General features: G+C 39.9%; 1 protein-coding gene across 1 annotated transcript; it reads right to left on the bottom strand.

Moving 5' to 3' along the window:
- Positions 1-1,833: 1,833 nt before the first annotated feature.
- Positions 1,834-18,988, bottom strand: nectin3b (nectin cell adhesion molecule 3b). The gene is made up of 6 exons (XM_071460730.1): positions 18,799-18,988; positions 11,828-12,175; positions 10,710-11,009; positions 9,194-9,311; positions 8,902-9,053; positions 1,834-6,288 (listed from the first exon to the last, which is right to left on the bottom strand). The coding sequence occupies exons 1-6, from the start codon at positions 18,875-18,877 to the stop codon at positions 5,627-5,629; spliced, it is 1,659 nt and encodes a 552-aa protein (XP_071316831.1). The 5' UTR covers positions 18,878-18,988; the 3' UTR covers positions 1,834-5,626.
- Positions 18,989-20,865: the final 1,877 nt, after the last annotated feature.

Here is a 20,865-nt window from a genome sequence, read left to right as displayed (position 1 = left end):
TATGCAAGGAGCATCTTCAGGAGTTCATAAGACGAAATCATATAGGAGTATAACTTGATATGTTCTTTATGTGAAAGTCTTGTGAATGGACAAATCTGAGGTGTGCAGCTTGGGTAAACACATTAATCACACAATATTATCACAAAATAAATAAATATATTCATGAATGTTCTGTTTTGTTTTTTTTTTCTCTCATTTGAAAATCTTTTGGTTGAAATACCATCCATTCTGGAGGGGCTTGGATTAGTGGTGGATCAACTGTCCCCACACTGGGATCTGGCTCCAGTGCAACTGCCTTTCTGTCTTTTCTACTTCAGCACTTTATCACACACACATCATTGCTGTGAAGACAGGAGAAGCGCATGCGGACGCTCATCGAGGTCAGCGTAGCAGACGTGTTCATCATGAATTAAACACGGCAGCACACCTCGGTCGCCTGAAGTGAAGTGAGGGAGCAAGTGATGGCTATCCCCAAACCATCCCCCGTTCAAAAAATGCAATGGCAGGGTCAGGGGTCATACTATTGCCCAAACAAGAGACTCCACAGGGAGCAGATGTCACTGGGGGGTGAAGGCAGATTAGTTGTAGCTTGTAGGTGGCGTGTCATTTCAATATGTTCAGCTCAATGGTGACAATTTGATCCCAGCTCTACTGGGGAGGTAATATCAAAGTCTCTCTCTCAAACAGGCGTCAGTGCTGCATCCCTCCACACTGCCTGAGACGTTCGCTCACTCCTTTGTGCGTTGTGAAAAGTATCCTTGGAAACTGTTGTGTTGCAGGCAAAACGCAAATCCACTGATCTTCTTCACAAGTGTCTCAAACAAATTCAGGCATTGCTGGCTGACATCATTACTGCTACTGAGCTGCTCCACCATGTATTTTCAGACTGAGCATGCCCCGTTTCAAGGTCAGAATGACAACAACTGCTGTGGCCATGATAAGATCTGCAGAAGACAGAGAGGTCAGCTCAAATAAAGACTTTCAGAGGGAAGTGTGTCTATCATGAGAACCTGGGGTCCATGCTTAACAGTGTCAAGGTCACATCGCCGTGATACGTCCTTATAGCCAGAGGAGCTCTCTGCAGTGCAGCAGGACATAATGGGCCATTTTCAATTCCAGCAGCTAATTCTCTCTTTCTGGCTTTCTTTTCACAGCAGCACAGTTAACCTCTTTGCTCCACACAGCCCCTAGCATTCCTCTCCCTCCCTCTTTCTGTGGCCAGGTAGAGCTTGTAGGAAGACAGTCTCCATCAGCAGCTCCAGATGAGCTTGTTGCCATGGGGACAGTCAATGGGCTGGAGAGTGGGGACTTTGGGCCAGACATAAACACTCAGCATTTAATTTTACCAGCTGGTAGACAGTGGGAGAAAGACGCAGGGGGGGGTTGAATTCACAAAGGAGAGGAGCTGTAGGGGAGAGCGAGGACCTTTCTGTCCTGAAACAAAGCAAACTAGGGCTGGTGAAGAGGGCAAAGAGAGAGCAGAAGGTGCTGGATCTCCCCTGATTGTAAAAATACCACTGGAGGAGAACAGCTCAGTTTTCCACCAGTATTGTGTTTAATCAAATGGCAAAAGCAATACATTTCTCCTTAAGCATTTTTTTTGATATCACAGAGTAATGAAGATAAGGTGAAGTGAGGAATCATGATTTTGAATTACGTCATGTACGGCGTCCCACATGTGCGTGCTGGATTTGGGGGGTGGAGGGTGGGGGACGGTTATGCAGTATTATGCGTTAGGGAGCTGGAGATGATGTCATTTATAGAAGCACAAAGAGGCTGAGACTGAGCAGTCTGAGAGTAATGGCAAGCTCAAAAACCTCCAGAGAAAATAACTCACAGGTGCTAAGGTGCTTTATTGAACTAAATTATCTCAAAAAGATTGACAAAATAATGCTCCACTGTTGTCACCGACATAAATATTTTTTTTTTTTTACCTTCCAGAAACTTACATTTCCTTTTGTATATACAAAAACAACCATGACCACAAGGTGCATTTAATTGATAATGTGAGACTGAGGTAAATTCTTCAGTCCTCTGAACAACAGTGATTCTACAAAAACATAAACCCCTGACAAATACCTACAAAGTAGAGATTTAACTAATTTAACATCAAAATTTGTTCAAGCATTGTCTTTTTCTGTGTGTTTTAATGCCTCTAGGTTTGTAAATATACTGCGTCATTAACTGTCATAATGACAAGGGCAGAGAAGTGGATATGGCACCACGGAGTCCTCCTAACACACAATATGCAATGAAAATCAAAACAAAAAGGTAACAAATAAATCTCACAGAGCAACAAATCAGGTTGTCACAGCCATAAGTAAACAATAATATGAAAACACTTAAATTTCTGCTAGGTATCTAAGGCACTAGTTGTATTTCTCAACACAACGTAAAGATACTGATGACTGATTTCTCAACAAAATGTCACAGTACAAAAGAACTTCAATAATCCCGGTGCAGGGCTGCAAACTGACGAGTCAAGCAAAAATGTTATATTGATTAGTGGAATTTCCATCTTAGTGCGCAGAGGCAAACAGGAGAATGGGTTAGGCAGCTGTACTTCCTGTTATTCTTGGCATTTATATGAAAGTGTCGGCAGCACACCCACCCCCACAACATAATTTTTCAAAATGAGGTTGTGTGGTTCATAGATTGCCAACTGCACACTTCAATTTGGACACACCCATTAAAAGGGTCAGTTCACACAAATCACATAGAAACGCATTTTCTCATTTACAAGTAGCACTATCTAACAATGCAGATAGTTTTTGACTTATTAACCCAGGTTGAGACATCTGTCTCTGAGTTTTCAAACCCAATACAATAATTTTGTTTGTGGTGCTCATAGTCTTGGATAATTAGATTAAAGAAATTTACCAGCAACATCTCTTCACAAAAATATTGTCCTGGTTACTGTGGGTAATCCACAATGTAAAGTTTTTAATACCAAAGAAATAGTCTATGTGAAAACTTTTGACAGTATGTTGTGTAGATTACCCAGAGTGTTTAAGGCAAGAGATATCTCAGATGGAAATCTCAAAACCTAGCAACACTGAATCAAAGCTTTCTGTGTAGCACTAGAGGTATGTGAGAAATTATGTTAATGTAACTGGAGTGAACTGAAACTGAAGGTAGTTATTGGACTGGGAAGTACATTGTACTGCACATCATCTGAAACATGTGAAACAACATGAATTGCAGTATAGGGGTCACATTCTCTGCTTCCAAGTTACAGTGGCACATTATTAAATCTCACTATGAGAATCGCAGCCTATTCACGCCACAAAATCCAGCGGGTTCATAACAATATAACTAATTCCCATTTTGACGACTCTTACTGAAATATTAAAGTGGCCTCAAAGCATCTTTTCATTTCTATTTCAGGCTATAAGACCCTGTATACAACAGTGATACGTTAGTCATTTATATAAGCTAATAATCAGTTGCTAGCTAGTCAGTAATACTTGTGAGACACTGTCATCATATTTATACATACAAGTTAAACAAACATTTGGCATCTGGCGGCAAATATTGTCAAGGTGACCATACTACTTAAGTTGGCATGTATTCACAAACACTAGTGTACATGAAAGAAATTGTTTGATCTCCTCCATGCAATCTGGTGAACAGGTGCATGTATTGAAATACTTCAGGTTTTATCTGTGTTTACCTGATCATATACAAAAACTGAAATTTAACTTTAAATCCATAATAGCTTTATATAAGTTTGACTCCTGAACTCATGGTGCTCCATAGCCCAGTGACACAGTCCAATCACCTGCAATGGTTGAGCATCTTGACTGGCGATAACATGCGGCTTGTTACAAATGAATACAGATTTAATTGTAAATCGAGTCTTTTTTAAAAAAAAAAAATGGGGTGTATAATTTTATAGCTTCTTAAAGGATAATTTAAAGTTAATGATCAGTGCAACAAAATATTGTCTGTCTGTTTTGGCGAGTCAGCACTGGGCTATGGATAAAGAGCTGAGTGGAAGTTTTCATAACCACAGGTGACGGTGACAGCACATCCATCACTAAAGACCTGATTTACCTACATAATGTGTATTTTACTGTGATAGTACAGGTAATAACAATAAATGCTTTCCCTTAAAAAAATGGTTAGCAAGATTAGAGTATGCAGTTGCACACATGGATAAGACACAATAAGCCTATTAATGCCTCAGATTGTAACTGTTTCTGGTTTCTACAGATTACTCAGAGTAGTGAAATTAGACCATGGAGTGTACTGGCTGCACTCTTGAATGATTTCTTTGTGTGACAAAGTACTTTGTGACTAGGAGGCCAGTGCATGGTGGCTACCATACTGTAGCCTGCTTTAAACAATGCCCCTGCTCAAAGCGCTCTTGCATTACTAAGAGTCCTGGTTTGATGATAGAGTGCAAATTCTCAAACACATCCATTGTCGTCACCAGACAGACAACAGGACTGTGTGTTTGTGGGTAACTGAAAAGGACAACTAACCTGAAACTCTTCCAAAAAAAAAAAAAAAAAAAAAATCGATAACTCACACAAACATTAGAAAGTTAAGTATTAATATTCCAACTTCTTTTAACTTGCACTGGATGGCAGAATATTGTGGCAAATTTGCATATCAAAGCTTGACTGTATGGCAAACCCCGCCTGTTGTTACAGGGGATTGTGCCTCCTGCATGCAGGCTTCCCTGCTTACCCTCTCTCCATCCCTCCCTCCTGAGGATAAAAGATGAGCTGAGGACATGTGGTAGAAACGCTCTTAAGTTTCCCACTCAAGGCCATCAGTTTTAAAGGACATTGCTAGGACATCAGCGGTCAAGTCCTCAAGCTCAAAAGTCTCCTATCATGGCAGACTTTTATGATGATCTGGTTGCCTGTTGTTAAGTTTTGCGAAAGGCAGTGCAATTCTTTGTTTGACCATGAGTGCGGAGAGTTCATTGTCATGGAGGAAACTTTGACTTCTCAGAGAGACAAATCCTTGAATCAGCATATAACGCCTCTGCTGTGTGCTACTGAGTTTTTGGAAAAGGACCTGTGACCATCTCATGGATTTATTTCCAATCCAGGTCCTGTACCATTCTTGAATATCAGCCAATCATATTCAGAGGTCTTTTAAACTAATCAGGGTCATCAATACCAACACATACAAATACAAATAAGCAAGTGTCACACAGCCTACGAAGGCTGACTTTGTAGAAACAACAACAAAACAACAAAAAACTTTCTTCTATAACAACCATGTGATCTTGAAGCCCCCAGGGCTTCCACTCAACTCAAAGACATTAGTAATGCTAAATAAATTTGCAGTCCATGTAGTAAGGCAGACACAGCACATACATCATGATCTTTTGTTAGTCTCTACACACACAAGCTAGTGACATGCCCACTTCTGTAGGCATGTAGATGTTGACCGTCAAAGTGGCTGTGCAGTCCACAGTCTGTCCCCATGAAGAAAAGAAACATCAAGTGTCAACCAGGACGCTTGAAAAACAAGGGAATTACAGAGCTGAGGTTAGTAGAAGTGTGCATGTGCGTACAGAACAGAAATAATGTGTTTCTTCCTAATTTGATGAATGAAACCCTCTGATAACTGTTGTTTTTCTGCTCCTGCAGAACCAGGTAGCTGGTCAAACATACCACTCCCTACGTGAGATGACCGAGCCGTCTGTGTGAGACACATAGTCACCCTCGGGCCCACTATCGTAGCATTCATCTGACAGGTAGGGGGAGCAGTTTCCCTGTGGTTTCGGTGAATGAGGGTATCTGGCCTGCCGTGGACTAGGATACTGTGTGTGTTCACGGTGGTGATTCTGTTGATGGCTGTGGTGACTGCTCTCCCTCATGGCCCTAGTGTAGCCATTAGAGGGATACTCTTCTCCATTATAGTTGCTATGGTGACGGCGGTCACGCTTGTGCTTGAGCTGGCGGTCGCCCCACTCTTCTCGGTCGTGGTCCCGATGGTAGGAACTGCTGCTGGCTTTGGTAGGGTGGAGCTCATGCTGTGTGGGGGCTTTCTGGAGGTCACTGGGGCCCAGGTACTGCTTGGTGTAGTAGTTCCCGTGGAAGGTCTGCTGTTTCCGGAGGTAACACACACCAACCAGACACAGCAGCAGTAGAAGGAACAAGGCCCCACCCACAGCCCCACCCACTATGGAACCAAGATTACTCTCAGGTAGGGCTTCAAGTGTGGGGGAGCTGAGGAGGACATGGCCCTTATCATCCACTAAGGTGGAGGAGGCAGAACCGGTTAGGACAGGAGCAGTAATGGTGGAAGGCATGGTGGGAGGATCTAATGAAGGGAAGGAGGGTGAGAGGGGAGTAGAGGGTGTAAGGGAGAGATGACAGACAGAGAAGCAGATAATGTCAATGCCAACTACATCAGGATTTTACTAAGAAGGGATAGGTTGACGAAAACATTACATAAACTACCACACATATTAATCTAAGCAGTACATGCTCGCAGCTGGCTCAGGTTTCCACTGGAAATTCTTCAGAACGTATAGGTGCAATCTTTGATTACTAAACAATGATTGGTAAGTGAAAAATAAAAATCCTAGAATGTGGTAAAATTGTATTGAAATGTATTGGACACAGTGGTTATATTAGATGATAGACAAATGAAAAAGCTTTTCACAAGGGTCTGAGCAGGAATGCTTCCATTACCATAAGCAGCACCGCATCACTGGAAAGGTTTTTTAAATTGTCACATAGTAGTTTCTAATATTCTGATATCCATCAGTCACATTAAATTACAGCCCCGAAATGGCTCTGTCCCTTTAAATCTGAAATCAAAACGCATATGTATTGTTTCACTTTGGTCAAAGCAGGCCATGTTGTCCTCAGTTCAACAAATTAACAATTAACATGTAAGAAATATTCACAAATTGTTGTTCTGCATCAGCATTTGTTTATTTTTGCTAATAAAATCTCATTCGAGCACAGTTTCAGATTATTAAAGCAGCATTTCGCTGTCAGTTTTCTTTATTTGACATGCATACACTTAAAAACAAAATACCTCTGGAGATTTTGAGGCAAAGTAAGAGCAAACCAAAGGCCACTGAGGAAATCAAAGACTGAACAGAGTATATTGTACAAAAACTAAAAACATTAAAAGAACTTAAGTAAATGGATTTGGGAGCAGCTACAACAGGAACCTAACAAAAAAAATCAGGCTTTAAATACTGAAATTTTGTTGTATTTCTTCAGATTTTGCATGTAGATATCCAATCATAACCACAGTCAAGCACTTTAAAGGGGTTGTCTGTAAGATTTCTCTGCTGCCGCACATGGTTTCTTGTCAGGAAGTGGGGATGGTCGCTGGTGGCTTTGAGCAGAGCAATATAACAGCTGTTTCTGGTCAAACCAAAAGGATCTTACCCTCTAACAAAAAGGTTTCCCTGTCAGAATCTCACTGTCTACTGTTGTCAGACACTTAAAATAAAAGTCTTGAAACTGTCTGAATATATGGTTAAAAATCCTGGAGTTATCCCCTAATAATACCTTTGTGATGTCACTTAAATTTGACTTGTTGACACTGTCTCAAAGAGGTGTCAATTCAACTGCATTCAAATTTTGTAATTTTTTTAGGCTGAACTTAACATACAACAGCCTGAAAAAGCACCAATGAATTGAATGAAAATTGTAAACTATTAAGTCATATTGTTATTTTTACATGTAGAGGGAAAATTTGTGACTTACTAAGGTTAATTATTGATGAGACATAAAATAGTATCAGGGATATCCCTAAAGCTCCTGACTATGGTGGTGTTACCAACATAGTGCATAGGCAAATTATTTTATACATTGCATGCTTAAATTGTAAAAGAATATGCATTTAAGACCCTATTTTGCAAGGATGATGATGAATTGTCACCATATCTCTACGCCTCCATTAGAACACCAGCCTTAAAATGAGCTGGATTAGGGGTGATGCCCACAAAACAGAAAAGCCGAAAGCCATCATCAGCAGGAGCTAAAGTAATGGAAAGAATCTCAGTCTAAAAGCTTTAATGGTGCTGCTAAATTGCTCTGCCACTGTAACCTCAGTGCCAGGCCAGATGTGAGGAAAAGATTCACATCTGAGAGATGAGAAACATGAACTCAAAGGTTTGTAGTCTGTAAGTATATCAATCGTCCAGCTCCATGCAGAGGCAGTGAACTGACATATGTGAGCACAGACACAGCCACACACACAACCACGGGTACACCAACACGTGTAAGCTTATGCATGCCTGTACAGGTCCTCTCAAAGGAAAATGAAATATGGACGATAAATAATAAATAGGAGTTGAGAAGAACTAGTTAATGTTTTATGAATCTGGGACATCATCTCACAGTCAGGCTGCAGGGTTTTGCCTCTTACTGCATGACACATGCAGAAATAAAAGAAACACAGACAGGAAGCGAGAGATATAAAAGAAAATCACATCATAATCAGAACATCATTCAGGGAGAGAGCCTCCACGGGCAAGACGGATCTTATGAAACCAGAAGAACATGCTCATCATACACAAGAGAAAGACATCACATACTTAGATGCCAAGCCAAGAGGACAGAGCAGAGGCAGCGCACTGGTCTGAAGAGACCTTAAATATTTGCAGCTGTTTGGCCCACGAACTTCCCTTTTGAACATCTGGAGACCTAATGTTAATCAAGGCTAATCAGCATGCAATTAAGACTAAACCTAATATTATCAGTGCTAACAAAATGTACCATGGGTGATTGCTTTATAGACTGTCAGTATGTACAGAGTGGATGAGAATGATACAGTGTCACATTTCAGCTTGAAGGACAATGTCACAGGCAGTGATACCCTCTATGACGTGCATGCACGCACAGTGCTTCCTAAGGGAAGGGAAGGCAATAGGAGTCAGCTGTGTTCTGGTGTGTATACTCAGCTCACCTTGTATGAGAATGCGCACATCCCGACTGCGGAGGTTGATGTCATTGGCAACCTCACACCTGTAAACTCCAGAGTCGTTCCGCTGGAGGGGACGCAGGAAGAGCAAAGTGCTGTTCACTCTTTCCACCCCTCCTGGCATTTCACTGTCCAATCTGTGATACACGAGAGACACAACCATTTAGACACACACACACACACACCTACAACAAATATCTTGAAGGTTTTAAAGTAAAGCCAACATTAACAAAACCTCAGAAGAGAAAAGGAAACTGTCACACACAGATATACACACCTGATCCATCTGAAGTGATGAGCTGGCGGGTTTGCATTGGCTTTGCACGTCATTTGAACATTTTCCCGACCCACATACCAGTCTCCATCATAGCCAACAACTGAAATATCAGGAGCAACTACAGAAAGACAAAAAACAAAAACAAATACTGAAAAATCACCACAACCTAACAAACAACCTCAGAAAACTGTTCAGCTGCACGCACTGCTAAGTGTTCACCACAGCCTTCTACCATAACAAGGTCATAGTCTGGTATACCAAGGTGAATTTCCATACTTTAAAAATAGTTCTGCTGTGATACAGAACTTCTACCTCTAGCACAGACTCTGTCCTTTACATCAACAAACAAACAAGATTACTATTTGCCTAGTTTGTGTGCAACATTATATGGAGTCTGAGGTCAGTCATGGCCTCAAGACATGAACCTGTGTCATTCAAATATGCACTAAGGTGTTTGATAATCTGCGAAAATCAGAAACACAGTACACTGTATAGAGAAGCAAACAGTCACGACACCAGATCAATAATGGTGCTCTCCTTTACTCTTCATTGCCGAGTTATCAAGGGGTTTTCACAGCCATCTATATCCTCTGTTAGCTACCATTTGTTCATGGGAAGCTACTTTACTTTAGAATGCAGGGTATTGTTCCAAGGCTAAATGTTTTCTTTACCTTATGCTTGGAAAGTTTTCTTTTTTTTTGCTGTGTGATATATGGGGATAAAATCCTTTGTTGCCATCTGTCACAAAAAAAGATTTTCAAGGAGGTCATTTTACCCCTCTCAGTCTATTTGTAGCTCATACAAAGAGACCCATTTGTGCCCCACAAATACAGATATGTACTCGTATTTATCTATGGGGGCTTACTGACAGAAAACATTTTCACTTTTGACAGTTTAGGGGCACACAGAAAAGTCTTAACACTATGAAAGAAAACAAGGAAAACACTAAGGACAGCTTTTCTTAAACCTCAATTAACATCTGTAAGGAGCCTGTGTGGTTAGTTTCATTTCATCTCCGGTAATTCAGCTGTTGCTAAATTGTTGTTGACGTGCTTCAAATAAATCAAACGTCAGCAATGACAAGGCCAAAGATTATCAATTGTCTGCTGTTGGAAATCAAATACCTTTACTTTTAAGACTTCCTCCCATTCTTTCTGCTAAATACAATGTTCAAGGAAAGAAAAGAAAGGGAGCAGCTAGGACAGCTTGGCTTGGACCTAAATCAACTTCATTTTAGAGTGTAGATTCTACTGCACTCTACTCTTTAATCTACTCGCTATAGGCTTTCATGTTTATTCTGACATGATCAGTCTAATAAATTTATCAACACTTTTTAAAAACTGCCCTTGTTCAAAAGTCTTTTTCCCTAAACATTTCATTCTAGTCTTTGTTTCACTGGTCTGTCAAATTAATGTCTTGAAGCAGGACAGAATCAGTATTAATCATCATATTTACTATAAGGTTTCCTTTAAGCTGTTAATATGTTACGCCACATAGCCACTTATAAGGCACCCACACTGCACATTGAGCTGGTAGGGGATCCTGAAGTCACTCTGTAGAGCTGGGTGGCGAACCACACAGGTGAGTGTGTGGCCTTGGACGTGGCGTGTAGGCTGCCAGAGGTAGCGCACTTGTGTGCTGGTGGTGCCATTGACTTCATCAAATAGCTGCACTTCTGACTGGCCAAAAAGGTTGGACTCCCAGGACACTTCAGCAGGCGGCCGGGCCCTCTCAGCAATACAGGTGGCCACCACAGTTTCATTGCCACCATCGATCAGGGCGGTTGAACCCGCAGACACGTAGACCTTCGGCTCGACTGTGATTCAGAGAGTGAGAAAACACATGGAGGGAAAAAATGCTTTAGAATTTCAAGACGTCAGTACCAGTTTTCTTTTCCTGAATCTTTAATTCCATTTTCTTCACCTCTGTCATTCTACTACAACCAAGTCTAACCCATCATTAGCAGCTCCATCCACCCCTGTGATCAGACTGAGTGAGTATATACACATGATCCAGCAGTGACAACCTGTGATCCAAATGAGCACAAAAAGGTTAGTCCCCTCAGCAAAATTGAAAACACAGAATTGGAACCTGCTATTGCTGCCAAATTGAGCATCATGCCCTTTACACAAGGACTAATACTGGGTACAGACTAAATCAATGTTTTCTGATGCCGTAACACTTATTGTCAATACTTTATTTTTATTTTTTATGTGATTTTGCATACATTAATTATATCTTTGATATGATACCTGAAAAAACATTTGTTCAATGTTTTTTGTCTTCCAGCCCTAACAATCTTGAATCCTTTTAAAGGAAAAAACATTATAATGTCAGTATCCACAGCTTGGCATAAGGACTTCTACATTTATTTCCATTACCAATTAATCTGTCAATAATTTTCTTGATTAAACTATTACTCATTTGGTCTATGAACTGTCAGAAAATAATGGAAAATGCCAATCACTGTTTCCCAGAGCAGTGATGATGTCTTCAAAAGTCTTGTTTTCACAGACCAACAATCCAAACCCCAAAGATGTTTGATTTACAGTCAGAGAAGACACACAGTGTGTTCACATTTCATCTATACTTTGATAAATATTCAATATTACACGTGTAAATATACATACTTACCAAGCACATTGACAGTGGTGGAAGCTTGATTGTTTCCCAGGGGAAATGTAGCGACCTTGCAGGTATAGATCCCGACATCTGCAAAGCCCACATTTTCCAGTACGATGGTGGCATCATGAGAGGAGGGCGAGCGAAAATACAAGCGGTGGCCAAACTCTGGAGGGATGGAGATGCCAAACCTTGGGTTGTAGACAGCCACTGTGACGGAGCCTGAAGGTAGACGGCGCTCCCAGGAACTCTGAGTAAGAGTAAGGTTTGCGCCCACCTCCACCCTGCACTCCAGCGTCACATTCTTCCCCAGCACAGCACTCACCCTCTGAGGCACCACCACCTGACTGCACCACACACCTGTCAGAGACACATACAAAAACAAGACTGTAGCCACATGCAGTCATGTGTTCATTTAGGATAATTTAACAACATTAACACTGCACCTTTGATTATTGAAACAGCTTTTAAAAAACAAACAAAAAAAAAGTACTATGCCCACTACTTGTGAAGCATAATCCCTTCATACCAAATACTACTGTAGTTGTTCATTTGTACAGTTTATACTTCAATAGAAGAAATTCATCGATTCCTGGCAAAAAACAGAAAACTTAAAATTATTGAATGTCACTAACATTGTTATGAAGGAACACTTTTATCCTTGAAAACAAAAGGCTTTCAAAACCAAAACCAATTCCTTGAAATGACGAAAGTAAATACATTTCAACTTGTATATTAGAACAGAAAGTTGAACAAATAAAAAAATAATCTGTAACAGTTTTGGTAATCAATTCACACTCTCTGATTCAAAGCTAGGGTTGCAACTAAAAAATGTTTTCATTACTGATAAACCTGCCAATAATTTTTTGGTCTAATCCCTATAAATGCTTTATATTCACATTAATGGTGGTGGAATCAGTGATTTTTTGTCAAATGGTAATAACTGATTGATTGACTGCACCTTTAGGTCATGCAAGATGTGTTTTCTGTGTACAAGATTTTATTTGAAAATCTTTGGTTTCTAAACTGGTCATATTCAAGACATGTAAAGATTTCACTTTGGGCTCCTAGAACCTGTGACAGAATTATTATTTTTTGGCATTTCATGTGTTACAGATTATAAAATAATCTACTAATACATGATGAAAAACATAGATAGTTGCTGCCATAATCGATATGGCAGACAGTGAACTTTTCTGGTTGTAAATAAGTTAGTATTGCTTTATTCTACTCAATGACACAGATTAGATTTGCCATTTAAAAATGTCAGGTAGGATTATCAGAGAGGGCGAGTCAACAATTTAGCACTGAGTGAAAAATCAAGAACACCATGACAGCATCAGTGAGTGCAGTGTATTTCTGATCTCACCTCTGACGCCAGCTTTTAAAAAATATTTCATATCTGTACAAGTTCAGTAGCATCTGACATCTGTGGGTATCAGACTAGACTCAGAGCTTGATACCACCACAGCAGGCGTTGGGCTTTTTAATCAAATAATGCACAGCTGACTGTGTGACTGACTATTCCATTGATGAATTTGTTTTGTCTCTTTAGCTTTCCTCCTCCTGACCTGAATTCAGGAATCAAAAGCAGGCTGTCTGTATGTCCTTTGTCCAAATATAACTAACCCATGCACTCTGTCACCTGCACTTGTCAGAAATGTGGCATGTCTTGAAAGCAGGAGCTCAGCATCGTGGTGAGGAAAGTCAAAGGGATATGAAGAGAACAGACTGCGACCGGCAGGAAAAAAAAAAAGAAGGGAAGAGATATGCTAACATGAGGATGACATCATCGCTGAGAGAAGAAAAAGAGGGCTGAGTGAGGGGAGGCGAGAGCAAAGTCACGTATGAAACACAAGTGAGAGGAAATGCATCACCAGCATTCCAGCAAACAAAAAAACTGAGGAATTAAGTCACTGATTTAGAAAAGAAAATATAACACTACTAGACTGCCCAAGCCTTCAACTAGATCACTAATTGCAACAAGCTGCCAGCAGGAAGACATCATGATAAATCAAAACCTGCTGTGCTGCTTGGCAACTGACTTCAAATATTCTATTGTTGTTTTGCCAAAAACAGCTCCGTCTCTGGCCAATCACCTTCTAAAAAGCCATGTCCTCAAATATTAATACTGTAGAAGGAAACTTCCCTAAGCCTAAAGAATGAAGAACAAATGTCTTTTTTAAATACATTTTTTACTTTTATTATTTATTTATCTGTACTGCCATTGATGTAAATTTTTGTCAGAACACCGCACTTATTTGACAGCCCCTCTAGTTTTCCCTAGTTTTTTTTTTTTTACCAATGTTAGGTTCAAAGGTTAATTACAAGGTTAGTTATTACAGCTTTCCGTATATGACAATAAGAATGATAACAAGAAATCCAGATTATTGTGACAGCTAATCCATTCATAGTGGGACTCATTTACCAAATTTGCTAATAAATACTGTAGATTATATTTGTAATATTTATTAATTCACTTGTAAAATGTAATGATTGACAGAGCAAATGATTTAACACATTTTATATGTTGGCCCAGATGGGGCTGTAAATAAATATATAAAATACACAACAAATGTTTAATTGATGATATTAATCTTGATAGCATATTTTTTTGGCAGAGAAGCCACCATGAGTCATTCTGTTGCAATAGACAGAGAGGGAAGCAGATATCAGTGCAACAGCGGGGACATATTCAGCTATGGAGGCTGTGGATACATTAATCCTGATTTTATATGCTATTTAGAACCAAGCACACACACACACACACACACACACACACACACACACACACACACACACACACACACACTGAGTTCTGTAAAATAATAATTCATTGATAACAAAAAAACAGCACTGTGTTTAAAGTTTACACATGACCCATGGGTTTAGTCTGCATTAAAGGGTAGGTTAATATTTTTTCAAGCCTTGTCTAAGAACAATAGTCAGATGCCCATATGTACCCTGAAACAGATTTTTCTGGTTGTAATGATTCATACTCCGTCTTTTCAGTCGGAAATTTCCACTTTGTGTTGTTATCCCTCAGCAAAGAAGAAACAAAAAGAGGGAATATTGTACTAAGAAGACTTAACCCTCTTGATTTCACTAACTCAGACTGCTGAAGCCTCATATCAGCTTCAAATAAACTTTAAAGTGTTACGCAGAGCAAGCACTGTGGATTTGCCCGCCATCACTTCCATTAGAAAAGCATCTTACAATATCAACACAACGTAAACAGAGTTATTTGTATATTTGTGCATATGATGAATAGATTGCACTATAATTGAGGGCAAGGTGAAGAAAAAACTTGATAATGTCAATTCAATGTCAAAATATTATAGTTGTGTGTATAATTATGTAGAATTTGATTACCTGTCAAGTGTTCACACACTCAGTTATGACAACCAAAAAATATAAATCCTAAACCAACAGACTGGATGGTTTGATGATGATGAGCCACCAATGGAAAAACAGAGGCTTTCCTTCCTGGTCACTCCCATATCCCAAATTTCACACTACGCACAGCTCACAACTTCTTTTAGGAGGAGTGAGGCTGTTCTGCATATAAAGGGGTACCCCCGAGCTAATGTTTGCTGTTGGCTCAGTTGCTGAAGTTAAATAGCAAGTCAGCCCCAAAAAGTATCCTCCATACAAGGGATAAAGTCAAGTGATCATGTAAGGAGGTAGCGAGCTAAGAACACATTTAAATTAACTGGTATTTAGTTGCACAGACTGTGCATGTCAGCACAAATGACTCTCTGCAAGGTATTCACGGTCACTCCTTAAAAAATATTTGGAAAATTTAATGAATAAACAAAGACGCAGTAAAAGTTTCAAACTTTCTGAATGAAAACACCATGCATACTATTTGCAAAACAAAAATTTAAGTGGTTTGTATGAAATGTGCAAAATGCCACACCTCAATCCAGATGGTAACCACTGTAAAATACACTGTGAGTCAGCCTTTCCCTGGAAGAAAACTGATTTTACAGTTTACTGTATCTGTTGGGTACAATGATAAGGTTAGATCGCAAGAATAATAGCACAGTTAAGAGGACAGAAAACAGCCTTTTCCCTGTACTGTATATGTAATGGAAGAGATATAGGGACTGTATTAAATTTTTACTGGTGACATCAGGACAACCTTACATAAGCGTGCCCTCGTTTCTCCAACTCAGAATAACAAAGTGATGAGAATAAGGGCAAAGTCTATCTGATCTTATATGCAGCATATCTTGATATAGCAATAACAATGTTTTCTCTCTTTATCTTGTGCTTTCAAAGACAAAGAAAAGAAACCACTTTAAGTTTTTTGCTATCCTTATATCCTCAAAGAGAGCAGCTAATGTAAACACTTAAGAGTTTGGTTTGCAAAAGCGATACAATGTGTCACATACACACACACAGAGCAGAAAACAGATTATAGATATCCTGGCATCAAGGACACATTGCTCCCTGGGGACACCCTGCTACTCATTCTCACTTTAGTCAATATTACCTTCACATGCACCACTTATGTGGCAGCAAGAGTATTAATATGTGTGTCTTGCCAGAGGGCAGCGTGTCTTGTTAAAAGTGGAAATCAGAACATAGATGGTGATGGCGTTAGGGTGGAGGTGGCAAAGCCAGCTGTACAGAGCCGCACAGGGAAGGACTGAATGGCCGTTTGACAGATTGATCTTATGTGGCCTTCATATCAACTTTTTGCACTGAAATCATTCACACACACATTCTTTAACTGCCTTCTTGTTTCTGATGTGCTGTCCACCAGACAGCATTATACAGTAGGTACGTACAAACTTAAAGGTACACTGTGACGTTTCTCACCACTACTCGCGCTGTGGAGCAATGTTTTACTGAGTGAGTCTGTTTTATTTGCCTTTTGTGATCTACTCCATACATACAATCCCAAGGATGATGTGATTCACATTTCTAGCTGACTGCAGAGAGCAGTAATGTATAATGTCTTGTAGTATCACACTGTACAAAAATCAATCTGTGACAGGAAGATGTAAAAAACTGAAGGACTTAAAACTTAAAAATATTTAAAATATTCAAATGAAATTGACTTAGTAAGTGTTATATAGGGACGTATACTCTGCATTTGAAAAGGGCACAAGGTCAAACCCCTCATTGAAATGTACATCAGACTAAAACTGAAGCTAGTGAGATGGACACATGTCTCTCCTCCATTACTTGAACTCTCTGAAGAAGGTAAACAGTCTGTTTAGGTTTGTACTAATGGATCCGGGTAATAGCATGACCTAATGAAAGAATATGCAATAAATTAATAATGTGGTACAGAGTCTCTGGATCATTTTGCTTGTGTCTAAGGTCAAGTTTTAAGCAAAAGAGTTAGGGATTCCTGGTATTGTAGCCCAGAATATTTCCTCTGTGCACACTGTCCAGCTGTGGGAGTGCTGGTCTGCTGCTGAGAAGGGGCTTACATGCATGGGAGCCCCTCTACAACACAACTCAGTGATATAATCAGGGGTTAAAGTGGGACAGAACAGCAGCACCTTTGATTAATTTAAAAAGTATTAAAAGTTTTTACCGGCCCTGTCTGTATCTTTACTGACCCTCTCGGAGTGCCTGTCATTCAGGGTCCACCCTGAGTGCTTTATATTACGTACATGTCAGTTTTATGGGTAAAGTATAGCCACTGTTAAGTTATAAAACTGTCCATAAGATACATTTGGTTCTGTTAGAGAAATCCTATTGCAACGTAATACAATCAAACAGAAGCACTGCAACAAATACTAACTCTGTAAAATTTTGTAAAAGTTAAATTGTGAGAGATAGTTAGCTGAATGCTGTATGTAAAGGTGTTACATTGAAATGTATTACACAGAAACATGTTCAGTCAGCATATTAGAGAGTCGTTTTCCTACCTTCAGATATGGTAAGACAAAAAGTGTGGGAGAGAAACAGAAATCTCAAGGCCTGATTCAGTCATGACTCAGTGAAGGTTATGCATGGCTGCAAAGGCAGAACACTAAACCACTGATTATACTTGGACAACAAACTTTAAATTTGGTGTTATTGTCATAAAAACTGTATTTCAGGGAGCCTGGTATGATGAGTCTCACTCGATAAAAGCTTGTCATCACACGTATATATTCAACAAGTTTCTTAATAATTCATCTGAATTATTCAATCCTGAATCTCGTTCCTTTTCATTGAGCAGTTTTTATTGAAAAGCTGCCCATGGGCAACATATATTATTCATTGCGATATTCACCCATGAATTTTCACTGGTTTCTTTTAAACACACAATGTCCTAACTTGTGGGAGAGTTGGAGCTAAACTGTAGTTTCCTTGCTTTTTTGAATTTAAAGTTGTTAATACAAGCATATGACTACAGAGCATGCCACCAAGTTAATGAGGAGTTTTTCAGGGAGGAGTGAGTTAGTTGCCCACCCTCTGATTGAACCCTAATGAGCTGAGGCTCCTCTGCAGGCACATGGTGGCTGACCCTCATCCCGACCTGGGAGGCGCTGACATTTAGCATTGTCCTCTCTGGTGACACAAATCTAAGTTCCCCACCAGTGAGACTAAATGTTACCTTAACAGATCATGTTTCTGGAGCTAATATGGCTGCCACTGATTCCGCACTGACCCAAAGTGCAGGTTGGGTGTATCTACAACTGAATATTTCTGCCTGTGCTCCTCAGTGGTCTCTGTGGACTGTTTCTATGGCAGCCTCGGGTCGCACCATCGTCCACGGCGGTGGCGCTGGCTAGCTACCTCTGTTGAAGTGAACTTGTAACCAAGTTTCCTTCAGTCTTAAGATGACACCTGCTAAACTTGCTAAACTTGAAACTTAAAATAACCCCCAGTTAAAGCTCGCCGTGGTCGCCAGTTTTCACTGAGATTTCCGCACGATGCGTGAGGCACTCGGCTCCCCTCTCAAAACTTCTGTGTAGCGTTAGTCGGACAAATAAAACTACCGTTAACAAAAAAAAAAAAAATGCAGGACTCACCTGTTATACTGCACAAAAGGTGAAACAACGCGACCTTGCCCTGCCGTCCGAGGTAGCCCCGGTGAGAAGACGGGAACATTTTGAAAAGCAGTGCAGCCTCCTGCCACAGGACCCAGGCGTAGGCTGCATGCCAGTTCAACGGTATGTGCGGAGCAGGGGAGCCTCCTCAGCAACAACTCCGAACTGTATGTGGACTGTACCATCTGCGCGGCGCGGAGCGGGGAGGCCGGCCGCTCACCTGACTGTAGGAGTGAACGATCATTTGTCGAGGTCCTGCAGCAGCGTCCCCCTGGAGGAAGGATCCATTAGTATACACATTACGTCATCTCTGTTGATAACCCGACATATATTGATTCATCTAATCACTTTATTCTTCGTTGTCTTTGACGGATAGTCACTGAAAACACATCTATCTATCTATCTATCTATCTATCTATCTATCTATCTATCTATCTATCTATCTATCTATCTATCTATCTATATATATATTTACCATTGGTAGAGAGAATATGCGCATTTTCTTTTCTTTACATATCAGTTTAATCAGCAGGATATTCTGGAATAAATGAATTATATTTGAATAAAATGTGGTTGAAAGTTAGCTCAGTTAATCAGGAAGAACGGATCCACTTGGGTACAAATGAGGCCATCATGTAAACATTTAAGAAACAACGTTTTCTCTCATAACGCCTGAACTTTGAAGGGTGGAAACAATTTCCATAGACCTACCTGTCTAAAAATGTATTTTTTCAGTAACTGTAATCCAGTGTTCTTATATTTTGGCACATAACACATTTGACTGACCCTTAAAAAAAAAGGGAAAAAAAAGAGAAAAAACCAGCAAGCTTGCTTTATTTGATTAAAAATGCCATAATTCTTGCATCATGTAACTGCAACCATATAGATAAAATGATAAAATGTGCTCTCATCAACAATTCTCCAAACCTACATGCTACAGCAGAACGGTGCAGGTGTAATCACTGCTTCCCATTTAGGTTTGCTAGTTCTGTGGCACTAGTAGCTACATTTTATGGCCTGCTGGGGCACTTAATTTGAACTGAGCCATTGTTACTTTTATTACCCTACTCCCACCAGTGTTTTTCCTGCAAAGACAGTTCAAAATATCTGCAGTAAAAAAAGGTGCTTGTAAAAAATCATGACATTTCAAACCCCGTGCATAATAATGTGTTTGTGGTATTCAGGGGTTTATGGTAATGGTGTTTAAAATCTACAATGGTGTCATAACATTATGGTCTTTGAACTTCCAAAAAATATAATATGTTCTAATTTTCTCTCATTGAATCTAACACTTGAATAGATGACGGCTATCACACACTGATGCTTTGAAGGGAACTTGATGGCTGCATGGGTCTGTCGTACACAGACATATGTTGCTTGAGTTGCTGCCCATAGTTCAGTTAGTCAACAAGTTAATCTCTGTGAGGTAAACGTGAGTGGGATGGGGTGGGGGGTTGTGGGGCAGCACCCCCCTCCCGCTAACAGAAAGCTAACCAGGTCAGTGCTTTAATTTGAGTCTCAGTGCTGTCCTCTGGAGAGCCACAAGGGATACAATTACTCTCCCACCATCCCATTCATGTGCAGCTTGACAGTGCAGTAGTTAGTGCACATGAGTGTGTGTATGAGCATCACAGCATGTATTCTTTTTTAAATCTGTCTTGAAGTGGGTAAAATGAATGCATCAAATATTCCCATTGTTCATAAATTCAGAGATAAAATTTTGCCTCAAGTGTAATGCATCAACTTGAAAGCTATATGTTGCTGTGACAAAGAATTTATGATGAGGGAGAGAGAAGGGTAAACTTAAAGACTGTATAATTCAATACAGGGACTTCTTCTAAAATAACAGCTGTATTAGAATTTGTACATTATGAGGTTTTCCCCTGACTTTCCCACAACTGCTTCTCTGGGAGCAGGAGAATTTTCCATTATTACACTTTTTTCCTTTTTTGCTCTTTGTCTCATATTTCCCTTTTCTTTCATCTACAGCTTTTTTTTTTTGCAGTTTAACCTCGATTTCTTTCTAATGTCTCACAAATATCTCTACAA

This window comes from Trachinotus anak, unplaced genomic scaffold, assembly GCF_046630095.1.
Source record: "Trachinotus anak isolate AG129_WGS33_773 ecotype Australia unplaced genomic scaffold, CSIRO_AGI_Tana_v1 ptg000024l, whole genome shotgun sequence".
NCBI classification, from domain to species: domain Eukaryota; kingdom Metazoa; phylum Chordata; class Actinopteri; order Carangiformes; family Carangidae; genus Trachinotus; species Trachinotus anak.
Note: the sequence above shows the minus strand (reverse complement) of the source record. Positions and strands in the feature narration are given on the sequence as shown.